Source organism: Theropithecus gelada, chromosome 7b (genome assembly GCF_003255815.1).
Source record: "Theropithecus gelada isolate Dixy chromosome 7b, Tgel_1.0, whole genome shotgun sequence".
Classification (NCBI taxonomy): Eukaryota; Metazoa; Chordata; class Mammalia; order Primates; family Cercopithecidae; genus Theropithecus; species Theropithecus gelada.
Window position 1 is genome coordinate 21,284,502 of NC_037675.1, and position 19,868 is coordinate 21,304,369.

General features: G+C 38.7%; 1 protein-coding gene across 1 annotated transcript; it reads right to left on the reverse strand.

Moving 5' to 3' along the window:
• Nucleotides 1–573: 573 nt before the first annotated feature.
• Nucleotides 574–19,529, reverse strand: LOC112629270 (olfactory receptor 4N2). Its single transcript, XM_025392799.1, has 2 exons — nucleotides 19,455–19,529; nucleotides 574–1,516 (listed from the first exon to the last, which is right to left on the reverse strand). The coding sequence occupies exon 2, from the start codon at nucleotides 1,505–1,507 to the stop codon at nucleotides 584–586; it is 924 nt and encodes a 307-aa protein (XP_025248584.1). The 5' UTR covers nucleotides 1,508–1,516; nucleotides 19,455–19,529; the 3' UTR covers nucleotides 574–583.
• Between the last annotated feature and the right edge of the window lie 339 nt (nucleotides 19,530–19,868).

Below are 19,868 nucleotides of genomic sequence, written 5' to 3' on the forward strand. Positions count from 1 at the left end.
CTCATATTTACTATGTAGACCATATGTTTTTGACACTACCAGTATCTCCAACTTTAAATCTAATCATTTTCACATTAAATTACTATATTCTGGGTAACATAGACTTAATCATATTCCTCAAATATACCAAGTTCATCATCATCTTTGAGTTTTTGCACTACCTGTGCCCTCTGTCTAGAATACTATAGCCCCAAATGTTTGCATGTTTGGCTTCTTCAGTTTATCTAGATATGATCCAAAACGTCAGCTCCTCAAGGCCTTTTTTGATTATTAAACACAAATTGGTTACTCCCAATCCAGAGTCACAATTTATCATTTCACTTTTCTTCTTAGTTTTTACAGAGCAATATCTCTTCCTGAAACTATGCTGTTTATTTTCTACCTTAATGGTGGTCTATTTTTACTAGGTTATATCTCTTGTTATATCTCTTAGAGAGCAGATAGACCTTATCTGCCTCATTAATTTCTTTCTTCAGATCCTAGAATAGTCCTGACAAATGGGAGGTATTCAATGATTGCAGTGCTTGGAAATAAACAAATCAATTTCAGATACAATTCTACACTCTATTTTTCCCCTCCTTTTTCAGGCTATGTGCTTATTAAACACCTTTTTCATGGAAGCTTTCACTTCCTGGTTGCGAAGAGTGTAAATGACAGGATTCAACAAAGGAAAAATCACTGTATGGAAGAGAGAAACCACCTTGTCAGCTGGGAAAGCCCTGAAGGGGCGCGTGTAGATGAAGATGCCAGGTCCAAACATGAAGAATATAACAATGATATGGGTGGTGCATGTGGACATGGCCTTGTTTTTCGCCTCAGAAGAAGACCCTCGTATGCGACAAAGAATGACTGCATAGGAGGCCAGAAGCCCCAGAAAGCACAGAAGTGTCATCAGGCCGCTGTTGAAGACCATCAGAAGCTCTACCACAAACGTGTTGGTGCAGGCCAGCTTGATGACCTGTGGGACATCACAGAAGAAGTTGTCCAGTTGATTTGGGCCACAAAAAGGCAAGCGGAGGATGAAGACCACCTGGATAATGGAGTGAACAAAACCCCCAAGCCACAGAGCCAACAACATTGCATAGCAGGCTCTAGGGTTCATGACAGTTGAATAGTGCAGAGGCCGGCAGATGGCGATGTAGCGGTCAAAGGCCATCACAACAAGGAGTAATCCCTCCCCTCCTCCAAGGAAGTGTAAGAAAAAGAGCTGAGTGATGCAGCCTCTGTAGGAGATTACCTTCTTCTCAGAGAGGAAGTCCACCAACATCCTGGGAGCCACAATGAAGGAGTAGGATGCATCCAGGAAGGCCAAGTTGCCCAGAAAGAAATAGAGGGGGGCTGTGAGTCCAGGGTCTGACCTTATGGTGAAAATAATGAGAAAATTTCCAGGGAGGATGATGAAGTAGAAAATTAAAACTAGCACAAAGACCAGGAGCTGAATATCTCGAGACTGGGTCAGACCAAGGAGGATGAATTCTGTTATCACTGTTCCGTTCTCGCTTTCCATTTCCCTGGCCTGCAGTACATTAACAAGCAGAATTAATTGTTATTACTATGTCTCTGTGTCTTCCAACTAGATACTAGTTCTACTGCTAAAAAATATTTGGCACATACAGTACTTCAGCTAAAAACAACATTTCCCATCCGTCTCCTATTCTGGGTAAACTCCATTACCTTAATTTCTCCAAATTTAAAATGAAAACAAAATACAGTTCTCAAAGCTACAGTTTTATTCCCATTCAACCACGTGCTTCTACAGAATCACTTTCCACCTTAGGAGTCTGGCATCCCCCCTGCTGAGATTCCTACATTCTTAAATCATTCAAGTTTCCTAATGGAGACACAGCCTAACTTTGAATCTGAAAGTCTTTGAGTTTTTGTGGATATACTGTGCTTGAGGCTTAGCTCTTTTCTTGGGATTAGACCCTTTTTCTCCTTGTCCACACCACCCCAAAATCTTCCTAGACATTTTCTTCCCTCAATTCCTGTGTAATTTCCAGTTCCTAGCTGGTAACTCTCTTCCTTGCCCTCTGACTAATCATCTAATGTACTTATTATACTCCTTCTGGTCTGATATCCTTGTATACTCTTTTCCCAGACTGTTCACCAGAATCCCAAGCTGTAGCTCCACTTTTGACCTAACACAGACATAGTGCTCCAGCCATACTCTGTTTGAGCACCACTCCTGTGGCCACTCCACACCTGCATGCAGCTTATTTAGCACTTTTTGAGTTTCAAATACTAATAAACTCAACACATTTCTTTCTCTCTTCCCAGTATGACACCCAAGACAGAGCCTTTTAACAAACAATATGCTACAATATAAAATTTGCAAATATAAAACTTATCTCAACTCATAAAATCATAGCATAGATACACTGTAAGTACCCATAAAGATACTGTAGTCTTATTCTTCCATTTCAAAGATGAGAAAACAAAAGCTCCTGTGGTTATATTACTTAAGTTTAGAGTGAGTTTTATTTTTTGCTCTGCTTGATAAGTAATAGGATAAGGCAAGTGTATACTATTCAGTTTAAATAGATAAAGAATTTTTTAATCACAGCTTTAATGAATGAATGTTCTTTTTTTGCATTTGAATAACTAAAAATAATATTGCTAGTCTAAAATCACTCCCATATTGCTTTGATTTGTAAGTTCAACCTTGTTTAAATAAAAAGAAAACAATGTGCATTGTGAATAAAATTCATATTTAAAATTCAGATTGTTTCATGGTGTATACTCATTCCAGAAGGTGCACATAATAATCCACTGAAGTATAGGAAGAGCATAGTAATTTATCTATATTTAGTAGATGTATAATATTTTATACATATCACAATATTTTATTCTTTTCTAAATTCACTTTTTAACATTTATAATGGATAACATATTAGTACAATGGTTGATATATACTTTATAAATAAATATGCATACATTTAAGGTTATATAGTCAAAAAATGTCTTATGGGAATAAATTTTTTAAGTTTGAAAATTGCTGGCCTACAACAAAATACAAACTATAATATGAAAGGATATTCTTCACATGATTTAACTAAGCAGTGTATTTGTTTTAAATAAGTGCTTCAGCGGCAGGGCACGGTTGCTCATGCCTGTAATCCCACTACTTTGGGAGGCCGAGGCAGGTAGATCACAAGGTCAGGATATTGAGACCATCCTGGCTAACACGGTGAAACCCCTTCTCTCTAAAAAAATACAAAAAAATTAGCCGGGCATGGTGGTGGGCGCCTGTAGTCCCAGCTACTCAGGAGTCTGAGGCAGGAGAATGGCGTGAACCCGGGAGGCAGAGCTTTCAGTGAGCTGAGACCGAGCCACTGCACTCTAGCCTGGGAGACAGAGCGAGACTCCATCTCAAAATAAATAAATAAATAAATAAGTGCTCTAGCACATGGGGTGCAGAAGGAAGGGAAAATCTTTGACGGAAAATGCTACTGTGACAGTACCTAGAAAAGAAATACTGGAAGATAGAGTATGAGGGAAGAAAGAAGAGAGAAATAGAAAATCAAAACAAACAAGCAAGCAAACACCAAAAGACAGTGCATCTATATAGTGTCATCTTAAGGTACATATTTTAAGAAGCATTAAAACTATCTGCTTTATGTATCCCTAGAGCAGAATAGAGTGGTTAATACAGAAATTTCTGGGTGTTACTGGCAGCCACAGGCGGAATTTATGAAAGTCATCCTTTAACACATCATCATATATACATATGCAAATACCACATGAATACACACATATGCACACAAATACGTACAAACACACACTAATTGTAATAGGAAAAAATATTTTGTGGGTCCTTCAAATGAGCTTTTCTTCTCCTGTCTTAACCTTTCCCCCCTTTGCCAGCCATTTGTCTCAACATTTATTCTACTATCTGCCTATATAAATATTTCCTTAAATCAAGAGCCCCTTCTATGGTCGACACTTGAACAATGCAGGAGTTAAGGGGGCAGAACCCCTGAGCTATAAAAAATTAACATATACCTTGACTCCCTAAAAACTTAGCTTCTAATGATTCCTGTTGATCAGAAGCTTTGCTGGTAACATAAACAGTTGAGTAACAAATATTTTTATGTTTTATGTATTATATACTATATTCCTACAATAAAATAAGCTACAGAAAATAAAATATAACAAAATCATAAGGAAAGGAAGATACAAATACTATTCACTAAGTGGAAGTGGATCATCATAAAGTTCTTATCCTTGTCATCTTCCCACTGAGTAGGCTGAGGAAGGGAAGGAAGAGGAAGGGTTCGTTTTGTTGTCTCAGGGGTGGCAGAGGTGGAAGAAAATCCACATATAAGTGGACCCATGTGGTTCAAACCCATGTTTTTCTGGGATCAACTGTACTTATTCGTATGTTTTATGCATCCCACATACTCACATAGAATGAAGTATTTCTTGATGTGTTAGCATTTAACAATATCCTGGAGACTTTTGAGGATTTCTGAAGGACTTTGAAATTGAAGGTTATAAGCTCTTCCATTCTGCGTGTGTCCCAGCCTCACTGTTATTTTTCTACTGTTTCTTAACAGATGGGATTCTGTACTACTTGGCTTGATCAACTTTCTGCCCTGTCCCATTTCCATCTTTGAAGTATCTCTACCTTCTCTAAATGGTGGTTGGAAGAGACACAGAGACTAATCAGATGAGCCTTCCTCTAAGCAAAATAAAATAAGTTTCTACCAAAAAAAAATCCACAAATGACGGCATCATCAGAATAAAGTGTTTTATTTTAGCCAAATTAGTAGAGAAAGTTCTGTCAAACGTCTATACCATACCCTTCTCACTGTATCTCTAATCCTTCTTGCCATTTCAGCTAATTCACAGATTCATCAGTTTCTGGCCATGATGACACACTACAGAAATAGGGAAGATGAAGGAGAAGGGTTCACCATTTGCAGGGTGGAGACAGAGAAACATCTCCAGGCAACTCTATGTGTGCATGGCTGGAGTCTGAACTGTAGTCAGATGGGCTCCTGGAGCCAGGTGTTTAGAGATCCTATGTGCTTACTCCATCTCCTTTCTTATTTTTCTTTTTCTCTCTTTCTTTATTCATCAATAAGCGTTCATTTTCATTTTTTTTTTCTGGTCGTGATTTCTTTTCCCTGTTAATTTGTTGCCTGCTCTTTTTCACCTCTCTGTGTCTTTCTGGCTTCATTTATTTTGTTCTCTTTAAATATTGTGCTTTATTATTTTTTCTTTCTTATCCCTTAAATGTATCTATGTTTTTTCACTCCAAAATGTTTTCACTGTCTCCACTTTTCCTCTATGTTCATGGCTACTCCATTCTACCCCACACCTGTCTTGCTAATACATCTAAAAACAAAACAAAACAGAAAATCTCATTGTCATTTTCTTTCCCAACAAGACTGAGAAATATGTGTGCTTCCCACCATCTTTCATTTTAAATATTAAGTCTACAAAATGAAAATTTATAATTCACTCATGTGTATGTACACATATATATACACATATATATATTGCTTGTAAGTGAAACTGATAAAAATGAGATTATTCCCCTTTTCTAAAAAAAGGAAGTTAATTTCATTAGTAGCATCCTAATAAATATACTGAATAAAAAATTTCAAAAATAGGGATGTAATATTAGTAGTTAGTAATAACTTACTAACTATACAAGGTTAGTAAATTAAGTATGAAATAATAAGTTTTATATTTTCTAAAAAGTGTGAATCAGGCTGAGAACATAATAGAAAATTTAATTTATACTAATGCTGATGGTAAGTATATAAAGCACTAAACAAATGTATAGATTCTTAGCCAGAAAATTTATTCGTCAATCAAATGACATGGCCAGATTAAATGACCTCTAAATTCCATTTGAATGCCAGCTTTTTAGGCAATGTAATAACATAAAAGGATCCCTGGTTTGGGAATCATGTATCTGACTCTCATGCCTTGGCTTAGCAATTAACGTATTGTGTGATTCTTGGAAAGTCACTTAGCTTTCAGAAGCCTGAGATTTTAGCTGGGCGCGGTGGCTCAAGCCTGTAATCCCAGCACTTTGGGAGGCCGAGGCGGGTGGATCACGAGGTCAGGAGATCGAGACTATCCTGGCTAACATGGTGAAACCCCGTCTCTACTAAAAATACAAAAAAAATTAGCCGGGCACGGTGGCGGGCGCCTGTAGTCCCAGCTACTTGGGAGGCTGAGGCAGGAGAATGGCGTAAACCCAGGAGGCGGAGCTTGCAGTGAGCCGAGATCACGCCACTGCACTCCAGCCTGGGAGACACAGTGAGACTCCGTCTCAAAAAAAAAAAAAAAAAAAAAAAGAAGCCTGAGATTTTATCTACCAAATAGATTAATGTATTGACTCTTTGGGTCTAATGGGGGTAACATGATGATCAAATGAGGTGATGATGAGGATCAAATGAGGAATTCCTTCAAGTATGCTTCAACCAAAGTTAACCTGAAAATATTTAGATATTAAAAGTAGTTATATTGAATGGACAGAATGCTGCTAGATCTCCTGTCAATGTCTTTGAGTAACCCCTGGGATAATGGTAGTTGCATAAATCTGAATAGTTAATAGAGACAAACTGTGGAGGGTCAGTAACGTAAAATTGCCAATGCAGCTAGTGGTTTGTATATCAAGCTTTTTTCAGTTCTACAACTTTCTGTCAAAATTCTGTGAATGAATGATAGAACCATATGCAACAGAAGAAACTTTCATACCTGCTGAATGTGAAAATGAAGAGGTCAAGGACTTACCTCCTGCAAAATCATAAAATCTGTTAAGTTTTTCTCTGGAGCTTTTAGCCTACCATTTCTGCATCCTCCTCCCTTTTCTTCCATATTCAATAAGGAAAATGATACATATCAGTCACTTGTATGATCTTTGGATTTTAACACCAGATTTCAATTCTCTCGAGTCTATGGAAAATTATAATAGAATTAAAAGTTTTGTTCACCAGAAAAGTAATCCCAAGGATTAAATGCAGATGGAGATCTATTAGGAGAGAGAATACATAGTGCCCCACTGCTGAATTTAGACCTTAGCCTGTGGCTATTCCTGCTATTACTCTGACCTGTCTATTCAACTGCAATCTAAGATATCAGGTAAACAAGTAAAATAGTTGCAATATTTTTTCTATTGTCCCTTTCTTCTTGTTTCTTATATATATATGAAGAGCTCCAGAAATTTAAGCCTTCAGGGATCCTATGTTACTCTCACAAAGTAGCCATCCTCCCCCTCCAACTAAGACTAACCAATTCTGCCATTGTTCATAAATGTTGGTTGCCACATGAGGAACCTTAGATTTTAAAATCTCTCTATTGTAATGGAGAAAGTGCTTTTGAGATTTGAGACTACCATGACCCACTGAATGCTTCCAAAGGGAGTTATTAAGCAAACTATATTAGTTATCAACTAAATAAGGCAAAGAAAAATACCAGAGGTTTGCAAGAACTAAATTTTTTTTAAATGTGCTACATAATGCCAAGCTGACTTACTTTCTAGTTCTAAAACAAAAATCCTATTGTGAAAAAGACAGAACCCTATTCAGAAGCATGTTTATTAGTCCAGAAGTAAATAGAAGTTTGAGAGAAGTAAATTTACATGTTATAATTAAAATTCAAAAGGAGAAAATTATTAAATAAATGATGAGAGATTATTGCTTTGTATCACAAAAACAAGCAGGGGTAGGATGAGGCAAAAAATACATATATATGTGTGTGTGTGTGTGTGTGTGTGTATGTGTGTGTGTGTGTGTATACAGACTCCAGACTCAAATTTTTCAGTTAAAGGCTTCACCAAACTGTAGAGGGTGGCTGGCAAGATGGCCAAATAAGAGCAACTCCAGTCTGCAGCTCCCAGCAAGACCAACGCAGAAGGTGGATGACTTCTGCATTTCCAACTGAGGCACCCAGCTCATCTCATTGGGACTGGTTAGACAGTGACTGCAGCCCACTGAGGGTGAGCCAAAGCAGGGTGGGGGGGGCATCACCTCACCCGGGAAGTGGAAGGGTTCAGGGAACTCCCTCCCCTGGCCAAGGGAAGCCATGAGAGACTGTGCCGAGAAGAACGGTGTATTCCAACCCAAATACTAGGCTTTTCCCAAGGTTTTCCAACCTGCAGACCAGGAGATTCCCTCGGGTGCCTACAACACCAGGGCCCTGGGTATCAAGCACAAAACTAGGCAGCCATTTGGGCAGACACTGAGGTAGATGCAGAAGTTTTTTTTCATACCCCAGCGGTACCTGGAATGCCAAGACAAAACTGTTCACTCCCCTGGAAACGGGGCTGAAGCCAGGGAGTCAAGTGCTCTATCCCAGGGGATCCCACCCCTATGAAGCCCAGCAAGCTAAGATCCACTGGCTTGAAATTCTCATTGCCAGCACAGCACTCTGAAGTCGACCTGGGACACTCGAGCTTGGTGGGGGTAGAGGGATCTGCCACTATTGAGGCTTGAGTAGGCACTTTTCCCTTCACAGTGTAAATAAAGCCACCAGGAAGTTTGAACTGGGCAGAGCCCATCGCAACCCAGAAAAGCAGCTATAGCCAGACTGCTTCTCTAGATTCCTCCTCGCTGGGCAGGGCATCTCTGAAAAAATGGCAGCATCCCCAGTCAGGTGCTTATAGATAAAACTCCCACCTCCCTGGGACAGAGAACCTGGGGGAAAGGGCGGTTGTGGGCACAGCTTCAGCAGACTTAAATGTTCCTGCCTGCTGGCTCTGAAGAGAGCAGCAGATCTCCCAGCAAAGCACTTGAACTCTGCTAAGGGACAGACTGCTTCCTCAAGTGGCTCCCTGATGTCTGTGCCTCCTGACTGGGAGACACCTCCCAGCAGGGGTCGACAGACACCTCATACAGGAGAGCTCCAGCTGGCACCTGGCTGTTGCCCCTCTGGGACAAAGCTTCCAGAAGAAGGAACAGGCAGTAATCTTTGCTGTTCTGCAGCATCTACTGATGATACTCAGGCAAACAGGGTCTGGAGTGGACCTCCAGCAAACTCCAGCACATCTGCAGCTGAGGGTCCTGACTGTTAGAAGGAAAACTAACAAACAGAAAGAAGTAGCATCAACATCAACAAAAAGGACATCCACCCAAAAACCCCATCTGAAGGTCACCAACATCAAAGAACAAAATTAGATAGGTCCACAAAGGTGAGGAAAAACCAGAGCAAAAAGGCTGAAAATTCCAAAAACCAGAACACTTCTTCTCCTCCAAAGGATTACAACTCCCTGCCAGCAAGGGAACAAAACCGGATGGAGAATGAGTTTGATGAGTTGACAGAAGTAGGCTTCCAAAGATGGGTAGTAACAAACACCTCTGAGCTAAAGGAGCATGTTCTAACACAACACAGGGAAGCTAAGAACCTTGAAAAAGGTTAGAGGAATTGATAACTAGAATAACCACTTTAGAAAAGAACATAAATAACCTGATGGAGATGAAAAACACAGCACGAGAACTTCATGAAGCATACACAAGTATTAATAGCCAAATCGATTGAGCAGAAGAAAGGATATTAGAGATTGAAGATCAACTTAATGAAATAAAGCATGAAGACAAGATTGGAGAAAAAAGATTGAAAAGGAATGAACAAATCCTCCAAGAAATATGGGACTATGTGAAAAGACCAAACCTACATTTGATTGATGTACCTGAAAGTGACAGGAAGAATGGAACCAAGTCAAAAAACACTCTTCAGGATATTATCCAGGGGAACTTCCCCACCCTAGTAAGACAGGCCAACATTCAAATTCAGGAAATACAGAGACCACCACAAAGATACTCCTCGAAAGAATAACCTCAAGACACATAATCATCAGATTCACCAAGGTTGAAATGAAGGAAAAAATGTTAAGAACAGTCAGAAAGAAAGGTCAAGTAATTACCCACAAAGGGAAGCCTATCAGACTAACACTGGATCTCTCTGCAGAAACCCTACAAACCAGAAAGAAGTGGGGGCCAATATTCAACATTCTTAAAGAAAACAATTTTCAAACCAGAATTTAATATCCAGCCAAACTAAGCTTCATAAGCGAAGGAGAAATAAAATCCTTTACAGATAAGAAAATGCTAAGAGATTTTTGTCACCACCAGGCCTACCTTACAAGAGCTCTAGAAGGAAGCACTAAATACGGAAAGAAAAACCGGTACCAGCCACTGCAAAAACATACCAAATTGTAAACACCATCGACACTATGAAGAAACTGCATCAACTAACGGGCAAAATAACCAGCTAACATCATAATGACAGGATCAAATTCACACATAACAATGTTAACCTTAAATGTAAATGGGTTAAGTCCCCAATTAGAATACACACACTGGCAAATTGGATAGTGACTCAAGACCCATTGGTGTGCTGTATTCAGGAGACCCATCTCACATGCAAAGACACACATAGGCTCAAAATGAAGGGATGGCAGAAGATTTACCAAGCAAATTGAAAGCCAAAAAAAAGCAGGGGTTGCAATCCTAGTCTCTGATAAAACAGGCTTTAAACCAACAAAGATTTAAAAAGACAAAGAAGAGCATTACATAATGGTAAAGGGTTCAATGCAACGAGATAAGCTAACTATCCAAAATACATGTGCACCTACTACAGAAGCATCTATATTCATAAAGCAAGTCCTTAGAGACATGCAAAGAGACTTACATTCCCACACAATAATAGTGGGAGACTTTAACACCTCACTGTCAATATTAGACAGATCAATGAGACAGAAAATTAACAAGGATATTCAGAACTTGAACTCAGCTCTGGACAAAGTGAACCTAATAGACTTCTACAAAACTCCCCACCCCAAATCAACAGAATATGCATTCTTCTCAGCACCACATCACACTTATTATAAAATTGACCACATAATTGAAAGTAAAACAGTCCTCAGCAAATGCAAAAGAACAGAAATCATAACAGATAGTCTCTCAGACCACAGTGCAATCAAATTAGAACTCAGGATTAAGAAACTCACTCAAAACCACAAAACTACATGGAAACTGAACAACCTGCTCCTGTATGACTACAGGTTAAATAACAAAATTTAGGCAGAAATAAATAAGTTCTTTGAAACCAATGACAACAAAGATACAATGTACCAGAATCTCTGGGACACAGCTAATGCAGTGTTTAGAGGAAAATTTATAGCACTAAATGCCAACAGCTTAAAGCAGGAAAGATCTAAAATCGACACCCTGACATTACAACTAAAAAAACTAGAGAAGGAAGAGCAGATAAATTCAAAAACTAGCAGAAGACAAGAAATAACTAAGATCAGAGCAGAACTGAAGGAGATAGCAACACAAAAAAACCCTTCAAAAAATCAATGAATCCAGGAGGTGGGTTTTTGAAAACATTAACAAATAAATAGACCACTAGCCAGACTAATAAAGAAGAAAAGAGAGAAGAATTGAATAGACACAATAAAAAATGATAAAGGGGATGTCACCACTGATCCTACAGAAATAAAAACTACCATCAGAGAATACTACAAACACCTCTACACAAATAAACTAGAAAATCTACAAGAAATGGACAAATCCCTGGGTACATATACCCTCCCAAGACTGAACCAAGAAGAAGTTGAATCCCTGAATAGACAAATAACAAGTTCTGAAATTGAGGCAGTAATTAATAGCCTACCAACCAAAAACAGTCCAGGACCAGACAGATTCACAGTCAAATTCTACCAGAGGTACAAAGAGGAGATGGTACCATTCCTTCTGAAACTATTCCCAACAATAGAGAAAGAGGAACTCCTTCCTAACTCATTTTACTAGACCAGCACATCCTGATACCAAAACTGGCAGAGACACACACACAAAAAGGAAAATTTCAGGCCAATATTCCTGATGAACATCGATGCAAAAATCCTCAATAAAATACTGGCAAACCGAATCCAGCAGCACATCAAAAAGCTTATCCACCACAATCAAGCTGGCTTCATCCCTGGGATGCAAGGCTGGTTCAACATACCCAATCCATCACATAAACAGAACCAATGACAAACACCACATGATTATCTCAATAGATGCAGAAAGGCCTTCAATAAAATTCACTCCTTCATGCTAAAAACTCTCAATAAACTAGGTATTGATGGAATTTATCTCAAAATAATAAGAGCTATTTATGACACACCCACAGCCAATATCATATCGAATGGGTGAAAGCTGGAAGCATTCTCTTTGAAAACCAGCACAAGACAATGATTCGCTTTCTTACCACTCTTATTCAACACAGTAATGGAAGTTCTGGCCAGGGCAATCAGGGAAGGGAAAAAAATAAAGGTATTCAAATAGGAAGAGAGGGAGGTAAATTGTCAAAGTTTACAGATGACATGATTATTATTTAGAAAACCCCATCATCTTGGCCCAAAATCTCCTTAAGCTGATAAGCAACTTCAGCAAAGTCTCGGGATACAAAATCAATGTGCAAAAATTACAAACATTCCTATACACCATTAATAGACAAACAGCCAAATCATGAGTGAACTCCCATTCACAATTGCTTTAAAGAGAATAAAATACCTAGGAATACAACTAACGAGGGATATGAATGACCTCTTCAAGGAGAATTACAAACCACTGCTCAAGGAAAAAAGAGAGAACACAAACAAATGGAAAAACATTCCATGCTCATGGACAGGAAGAATCAATATCATGAAAATGGCCATACTGCCCAAAGTAATTTATAGATTCAATGCTATCCCCATCAAGCTACCATTGACTTTCTTCACAGAATTAGAAAAAACTACTTTAAATTTCATATGGAACCAAAACAGAGCCTGTATAGCCAAGACAATCCTAAGCAAAAAGAACAAAGCTGGAGGCATCACATTATCTGACTTCAAACTATACTACAAGGCCACAGTAACCAAAACAGCATGGTACCGGTACCAAAACAGATATATAGACGAATGAAACAGAAAAGAGGCCTTAGAAATAATGCCACACATCTACAACCATCTGAACTTTAACAAGCCTGACAAAAACAAGGAATGGGAAAAGGATTCCCTATTTAATAAATGGTGTTGTGAAAACTGGCTAAACATATGTAGAAAACTGAAACTGAACCCCTTTCTTACACCTTACAGAAAAATTAACTCAAGATGGATTAAAGGCTTAAACATAAAACCTAAAACCATAAAAACCCTAGAAGAAAACCTAGACAATACCATTCAGGACATAGGCATAGGAAAAGACTTCATGACTAAAACACCAAAAGCAATGGCAACAAAAGCCAATATTGACAAATGGGATCTAATTAAACTAAAGAGCTTCTGCACAGAAAAAAAAAAAAAAAAGAAAAGAAAAGAAAAGAAAAGAAAACCTCTCATCAGAGTGAACAGTCAATCTACAGAATGAGAGGAAATTTTTGCAATCTATCCATCTGACAAAGGGTGACAAAGGGCTAATATCTAGCTTCTACAAGGAACTTAAACAAATTTACAAGAAAAAATAACAAACAACCCCATCAAAAAGTGAATGAAGGACATGAACAGACACTTCTCAAAAGAAGACATTTATGTGGCCAACAAACATATGAAAAAAGAGCTCATCATCACTGGTCATTAGAGAAATGCAAATCAAAACCACAATGAGATACCATCTCTTGCCAGTTAGAATGGTGATCATTAAAAGGTCAGGAAACAACAGATGCTGGAGATGATGTAGAGAAATAGGAATGCTTTTACACTGTTGGTGGGAGTGTAAATCAGTTCAACCATTGTGGAAGACAGTGTGGCAATTCCTCAAGGATGTAGAACCAGAAATACCATTTGACCCAGCAATCTCATTACTGGGTATATACCCAAAGAATCATAAATCATTCTACTATAAAGACACATGCACATGTATTTTTATTGTGGCACTGTTGACAGTAGCAAAGACTTAGAACCAACCCAAATGCCCACCAATCATAGAACTGGATAAAGAAAATGTGTCACATATACATTATGGAATACTATGCAGCCATAAAAAAGGATGAGTGCATGTCATTTGCAGGGACATGTATGAAACTGGAAACCATAATTCTCAGCAAACTAACACAGGAACTGAAAACCAAACACCACATGTTCTTACTCATAAGTGGGAGCTGAACAATGAGAACACAGGGACACAGGGAGGGGAACACCCCATGCAGGGGCCTGTCATAGAGTGGAGGGCTAGGGGGAGGATAGCATTAGGAGAAATACCTAATGTAGGTGACAGGTTGATGGGTGCAGCAAACCACCATGCCACATGTATACCTATGTAACAAACCTGCACATTCTACACATGTATCCCAGAATTGAAAGTATAATTTTTAAAAAAGGCTTCACCAATATTATTTATTTTTCCTGTTGCCTCAGGTACCAACATAGCTCAACATGGCAGTTGCTGATCCTGCCTTTGCTTAAAATTTGGTATTTTGTTTATCACAAATTTTAAAATTAATTTTGATTTCTCAAAATATTGATTTCTACTACTGAGTTTTTGGGCATGCCTTTAAATTTTGCATGCAAGATAAGCACCTTACTCAGTTGTAGAATGTTGCCAGTGATAAGGATATTAGCAAATGAAATATTAAAAAACTCATGAATACTGTTACATAATTCTTCTTAGAGAAAATAGTTTCTTGGATAGGATAGAACAATTGCTAAAGGGAAGGTGATCTCCTAAAAAAGGATGAAAAGATGTGTCATGATCTTTGTATTTGTCATTTGTTCCCTTTCACTATGCTCAACTAAAACAAGGATGAAAAACATTTTTCCATTAAAGATTATTAATTTTAAAAATTAATTGAGTCAGAAAAATTAAATGCAAATTAATTTTATTAATTTTATTTTTAAAATATTTTAATCTTTTATTTCGCTTTAAAGAAAACACTGAGTTTATGTTCACTTTACAAGCGAAATAACACAGATTTGGGGGTAATAAACATAATTTATCACCAAATATATTTGTTCTAATTTATTTCACAGTTCAAAAACAAAGTGTGAAAGTATAAAAAGGAAAGAAAGAAGAAAGGAGAGAGAGAGAAGTACAGAAAAAGTTACAATAATCAAAATAAAGATCAAGAGAAAAGGGAAAAGAAAGACTAGCAAAGACATAAATGAAAAGACAGTGGTATTGACAGGTGACAACATACTAGCAGCCCTCCATCTCGGCACCTCCTCCACCTCCGTCCACTCTGGCGGCACTTGAGGAGCCCTTCAGTCCACCACTGCACTGTGGGAGCCCCTCTCTGGGCTAACCAAGGCCGGAGCTGGCTCCCTCTGCTTGCGGGGAGGTGTGGAGGGAGAGGTGTGGGCGGGAACCGGGATTGCAGGCTGTGCTCACGGGCCAGGGCCAGTTCTGGGTGGGTGCGGGCTTGGCAGGCCCCACACTCGGAGTGGCTGGCAGGCTCTGCCGGCCCTGGGCAGTGAGGAGCTTAGCACCCAGGCCAGCAGATGCCAAGGGTGTGCCAGATCCCCCAGCACTGCCGGCCTGCCCGTCGCATGCTCCAATTCTCACCAGGTCTCAGCCACCTCTCTGCGGGACAGGGCTTGGGACCTGCAGCCCGCCATGCCCAAGCCCCACCCACCCATGGGCTCCCACGCAGCCCAAGCTTCCCCTACAGGTGCTGCCCCCTGCTCCACGGGGCACGGTCCTATCCAATGCCCAAGGGCTGAGGCGTGTGGGTGTGTGGCGTGGGACTGATGGGCAGCTCTTCCCCAGCCCCAGCATGGCATCCACTAGGAAAAGCCAGATGCAATACTGAGTCCGGTGGGGATTTGGAGAACTTTTATGTCTAACTGGAGGACTGTGAATGCACCAATCAGCATTCTGTGTCTAGCTCAGGGTTTGTAAAGGCACCAGTGGGCACTCTGTGTCTAGCTAATCTAGTGGGGACTTGGAGAACTTTTCTGTCTAGCACTCTGTGTCTAGCTAAAGGATTGTAAATGCACCAATCAGCATTCTGTGTCTAGCTCAGGGTTTGTAAATGCACCAATCAGTGCTCTGTGTCTAGCTAATCTAGCGGGGACTTGGAGAACATTTGTGCCTAGCTAAAGGATTGTAAATGCACCCATCAGCACCCTGTCAAAATGGACCAATCAGCTCTCTGTAAAATGGACCAATAAGTGCTCTGTAAAATGGCCCAATCAGCTCTCTGTAAAATGGACCAATCAGCTCTCTGTAAAATGGACTATTCAGCAGGATGTGGGTGGGATCAGATAAGGGAATAAAAGCAGGCTGCCCTAGTTAGCAGTAGCAACCTGGTGGGTTCCCTTTCAACACTGTGGAAGTGTTGTTCTTTCTATCTTTGCGATGAATTTTGCTGCTGCTCACTGTTTGGGTCCACACTGCCTTTATAAGCTGTAACACTCACCCGCAAAGGTCTGCAGCTTCACTCATGACGCCAGCAAGACCACAAAGCCACCGGGAAGAATGAACAACTCCAGATGCACTGCCTTTAAGAGCTCTAACACTCACCCGAAGGTCTGCAGCTTCACTCCTGTCAGCCAGACCATGAACCCACTAGAAGGAAGAAACTCCAGACACATCTGAACATCTGAAGGAACAAACTCCGCACACACCATCTTTAAGAACTGTAACACTCACCGCGAGGGTCCGCAGATTCATTCTTGAAGTCAGTGAGACCAAGAACCTAATAATTCTGGACATGATTGGAAAAAAAAAAAAAAAAGGTGAAGAGACAGAGATACTAGCCCATGAGGAGAGCAAGACCGTTCAGAGGCAAAACTCCTTATCAGATGAATTCAGAATTTATTAGACATCCCTATTGTGTAAAGCCAGCATCTGGTATCAGATTTCTTTTCCAAAAATACTTGTGAATAAGTAGAATTTCTATACATCGCCGGAATGCATGTATTCTCAACTCATTGTGCAACCCTTGCTGACATCAAGGCACCAAAATGTCTGTAAATGTAATCGTTTACCATGAACTATGTGTCCAATATGGCTCAAATTACCCTTAAGCTCCCACTTTAAGGTCCATAAATACTCTAAGGAAAAATCTGCAGTGGTGTACTCAGTCCTCTCTCGCTGAGGCGCCCTGCTGCACTCCTCTGCAGCATTCTTTCCATCTAATACAACTTTCTTTTTCAAATCTATACAGTTGTTGGTAAATTCTTCTTAATATCCATAAGCCAATCACACTCCACTATTTGGGCTCTGACAGCTCACATGGCAGTCCATATAAATGGCACAGTCTACGAATCCATATAACCACAAAAAGAAAACAATGATAAAGAGAGTTACATAGAGGAAAATAGAAAAAGAAAAAATGCATGAGGTTAGATACGTTTTTAAGTGGAGTAACAACCCCTTCTTGGAGTAGTTTAGTCCTGCCACCAAAACTTTTAAAAAAATGATTTTTCTCATAATTGTGAATATAACCCAGGATCTTACTCACCTATTATTCACTCTAATACATAAGATAAAATTAACCTGAAGACCTAAAATAGTCCTCAAAATGGAGACTTTTTAACCCTTCTAGGAAAGTTTTATCACCTTGGATAGATTTTTTCTTTCAGATAATCTTGAATTAATTTTACAATGAAAAGTATTACTGGTACTTTATTAAATTGTATTCAATTTATGCATTGATATGTATATATTCAATAACATTTTTATCCAACAAAAGAGTTTGTCTCTGAATTTATTCATTTTTTTCTCAAAAAATGTTACCACTTTTCCAAGTTTATTCTCTGTCCTCTCTCAGTAATGGCAATAAGTTGTAGATTTTGTCCCTTTATGTAATCTTTCTCAGAAGTTTTGTTCACTTTTTAAAATTGTTTTTTCTTTATTTTTGTCACACAGTGTTAATTAAAAGAACCAGTCTTTGAGCTCAGACATATCTTCCTTAGCTTGGTCTATTCTGCTGTTAATACTTCCAACTGTATTATGAAGTTCTTCTAGTGAATTTTTAACTCTAGAGTTTCAGTTTGATTCTTTCTTAAGGTGGCTAATTTGTCTTTCAACCCTTCTATCATTTTACTGGATTCCATAATTGGATTTCAAATATGTCCTGAATCTCAATGAGCTTCCATGACATCGAGATCCTGAGTTCTATGTCTGTCATTTCAGTAATTTCCTATGGGTTAGGAATCATTGCTGGGAAATACACAATCAAACCTTGAGTGACCTTGAATGTAAATGGATTAAATGCCTCAATTAAAAGGCATAAAGTGGCAAGTTGGATAAAGAAGCAAGACCCAACTGTATTCTCTCTACAAGAGACCCATCTCACATGCAGTGATATCCAGGGGTTCAAAATAAAGGGATGGAGAAAAATAGACCAAGCAAAAAGAAGCAAGTGATCTGATTCTAATTTCAGACAAAAGACTGTAAACCATTAACAATCGAAAAAGACAAAGAAAGGACAAAGAGTTAAACTCAACAAGAAGACCTAACAATCCTAAGAATACATACATACAACACAGAAGTGCCCAGACTTATAAAGGAAGTTCTTAGAGACTTTGAAGAGACTGTGATAACGACACAATACTACTGGGAGACTTCAACACCCCACTGACAGTATTAGAGCACTGAGACAGAAAATGAACAAAGAGATTCAGGACTGAGCTCAACATTTGACAAAACAGTCCTAACAAACATCTACAGTACTCTCCACCCAAAAACATTAGAATATACATTCTTCTCATCTGCATATGGCATGTACTCTAAAGTCAACCACACTATCGATCATAAAACAATTTTCAGCAAATTCAAAAAATCCAAAATCATACAAACTACACTTTCTCAGATCACAATGCAATAAACATTGAAATCAATACAATAAAATACATCAAAAGCATACGTGAAAATGAACCAACCTTCTCCTGAATGACTTTTGAGTGAACAACGAAATTCAGGCAGAAGTCAATAAAATCTTTGAAACTAATGAGAACAAACATACTACATATCAAAATCTCTGGCACACAGGTAAAGTAGTATTAAGAGGAAAGTTTATATCACTAAAAAAAAAAAAATCTACATCAAAGGTTAGAAAGTTTTCAAATTAACATCCTAACTTCACACCAAGAGGAACTAGAGAAACAAGAGCAAATCAGTCCCAAAGCTAGCAAGAGAAAGGAAATAACTGAAATCAGAGCTGAACTGAGAGAAATTGCGATGCAAAAACCCAGACAAAAGATTAACAAATCCGGGTTTTGTTTCTTCAAAATAACAAACCAGATTGATTGAGCACTAGCTAGACTAATAAAGCAAAAAAGAGAGGAGATAAAAATAAATACAGTCAGAAATGACAAAGGGAACATTACTACCAATCCCAAATAAATTAAAAAATAAAAAAACCCTCAGAGACTACTACGAACAACTCTATGCACACAAACTAGAAGAAATGAATAAATTCTTGGAAACATACAACCTCCTAAGATTGAACTAGGAAGAAATTGAAACCCTGAACAGACTAATAACAAGTTTCAAGATTGTGTTAGTAATAAAAAGCCTACCAACCAGAAAAAGTCCAGGACCAGAAGGATTCACAGCTGAGTTCTACCAGATGCACGAAGAAGAGCTGGTACCTTTCCTACTGAAACTATTCTGAAAATTTAAGGAGGAAGGACTCCTCCCTAATTTATTCTATGAGGTCAACATCATTCTGATACCAAAACCTGGCAGAGACACAACAAAAAAAGAAAACTAGCAAAAAAAGAAAATACTAGCAAATTGAATCCAACAGCACATTAAAACTCTAATCCACCACAATCAAGTAGGCTTTATCCCTGGAACACAAGGTTGGTTCAACATATGCAAATTAGTAAATGTGATTCACTACATAAGCAGAACTAAAAACAAAAACCATCTAATCTTCAACAAGGCTGACAAAAACAAGCAATGGGGAAAGCATTCCCTATTCAATAAATGGTG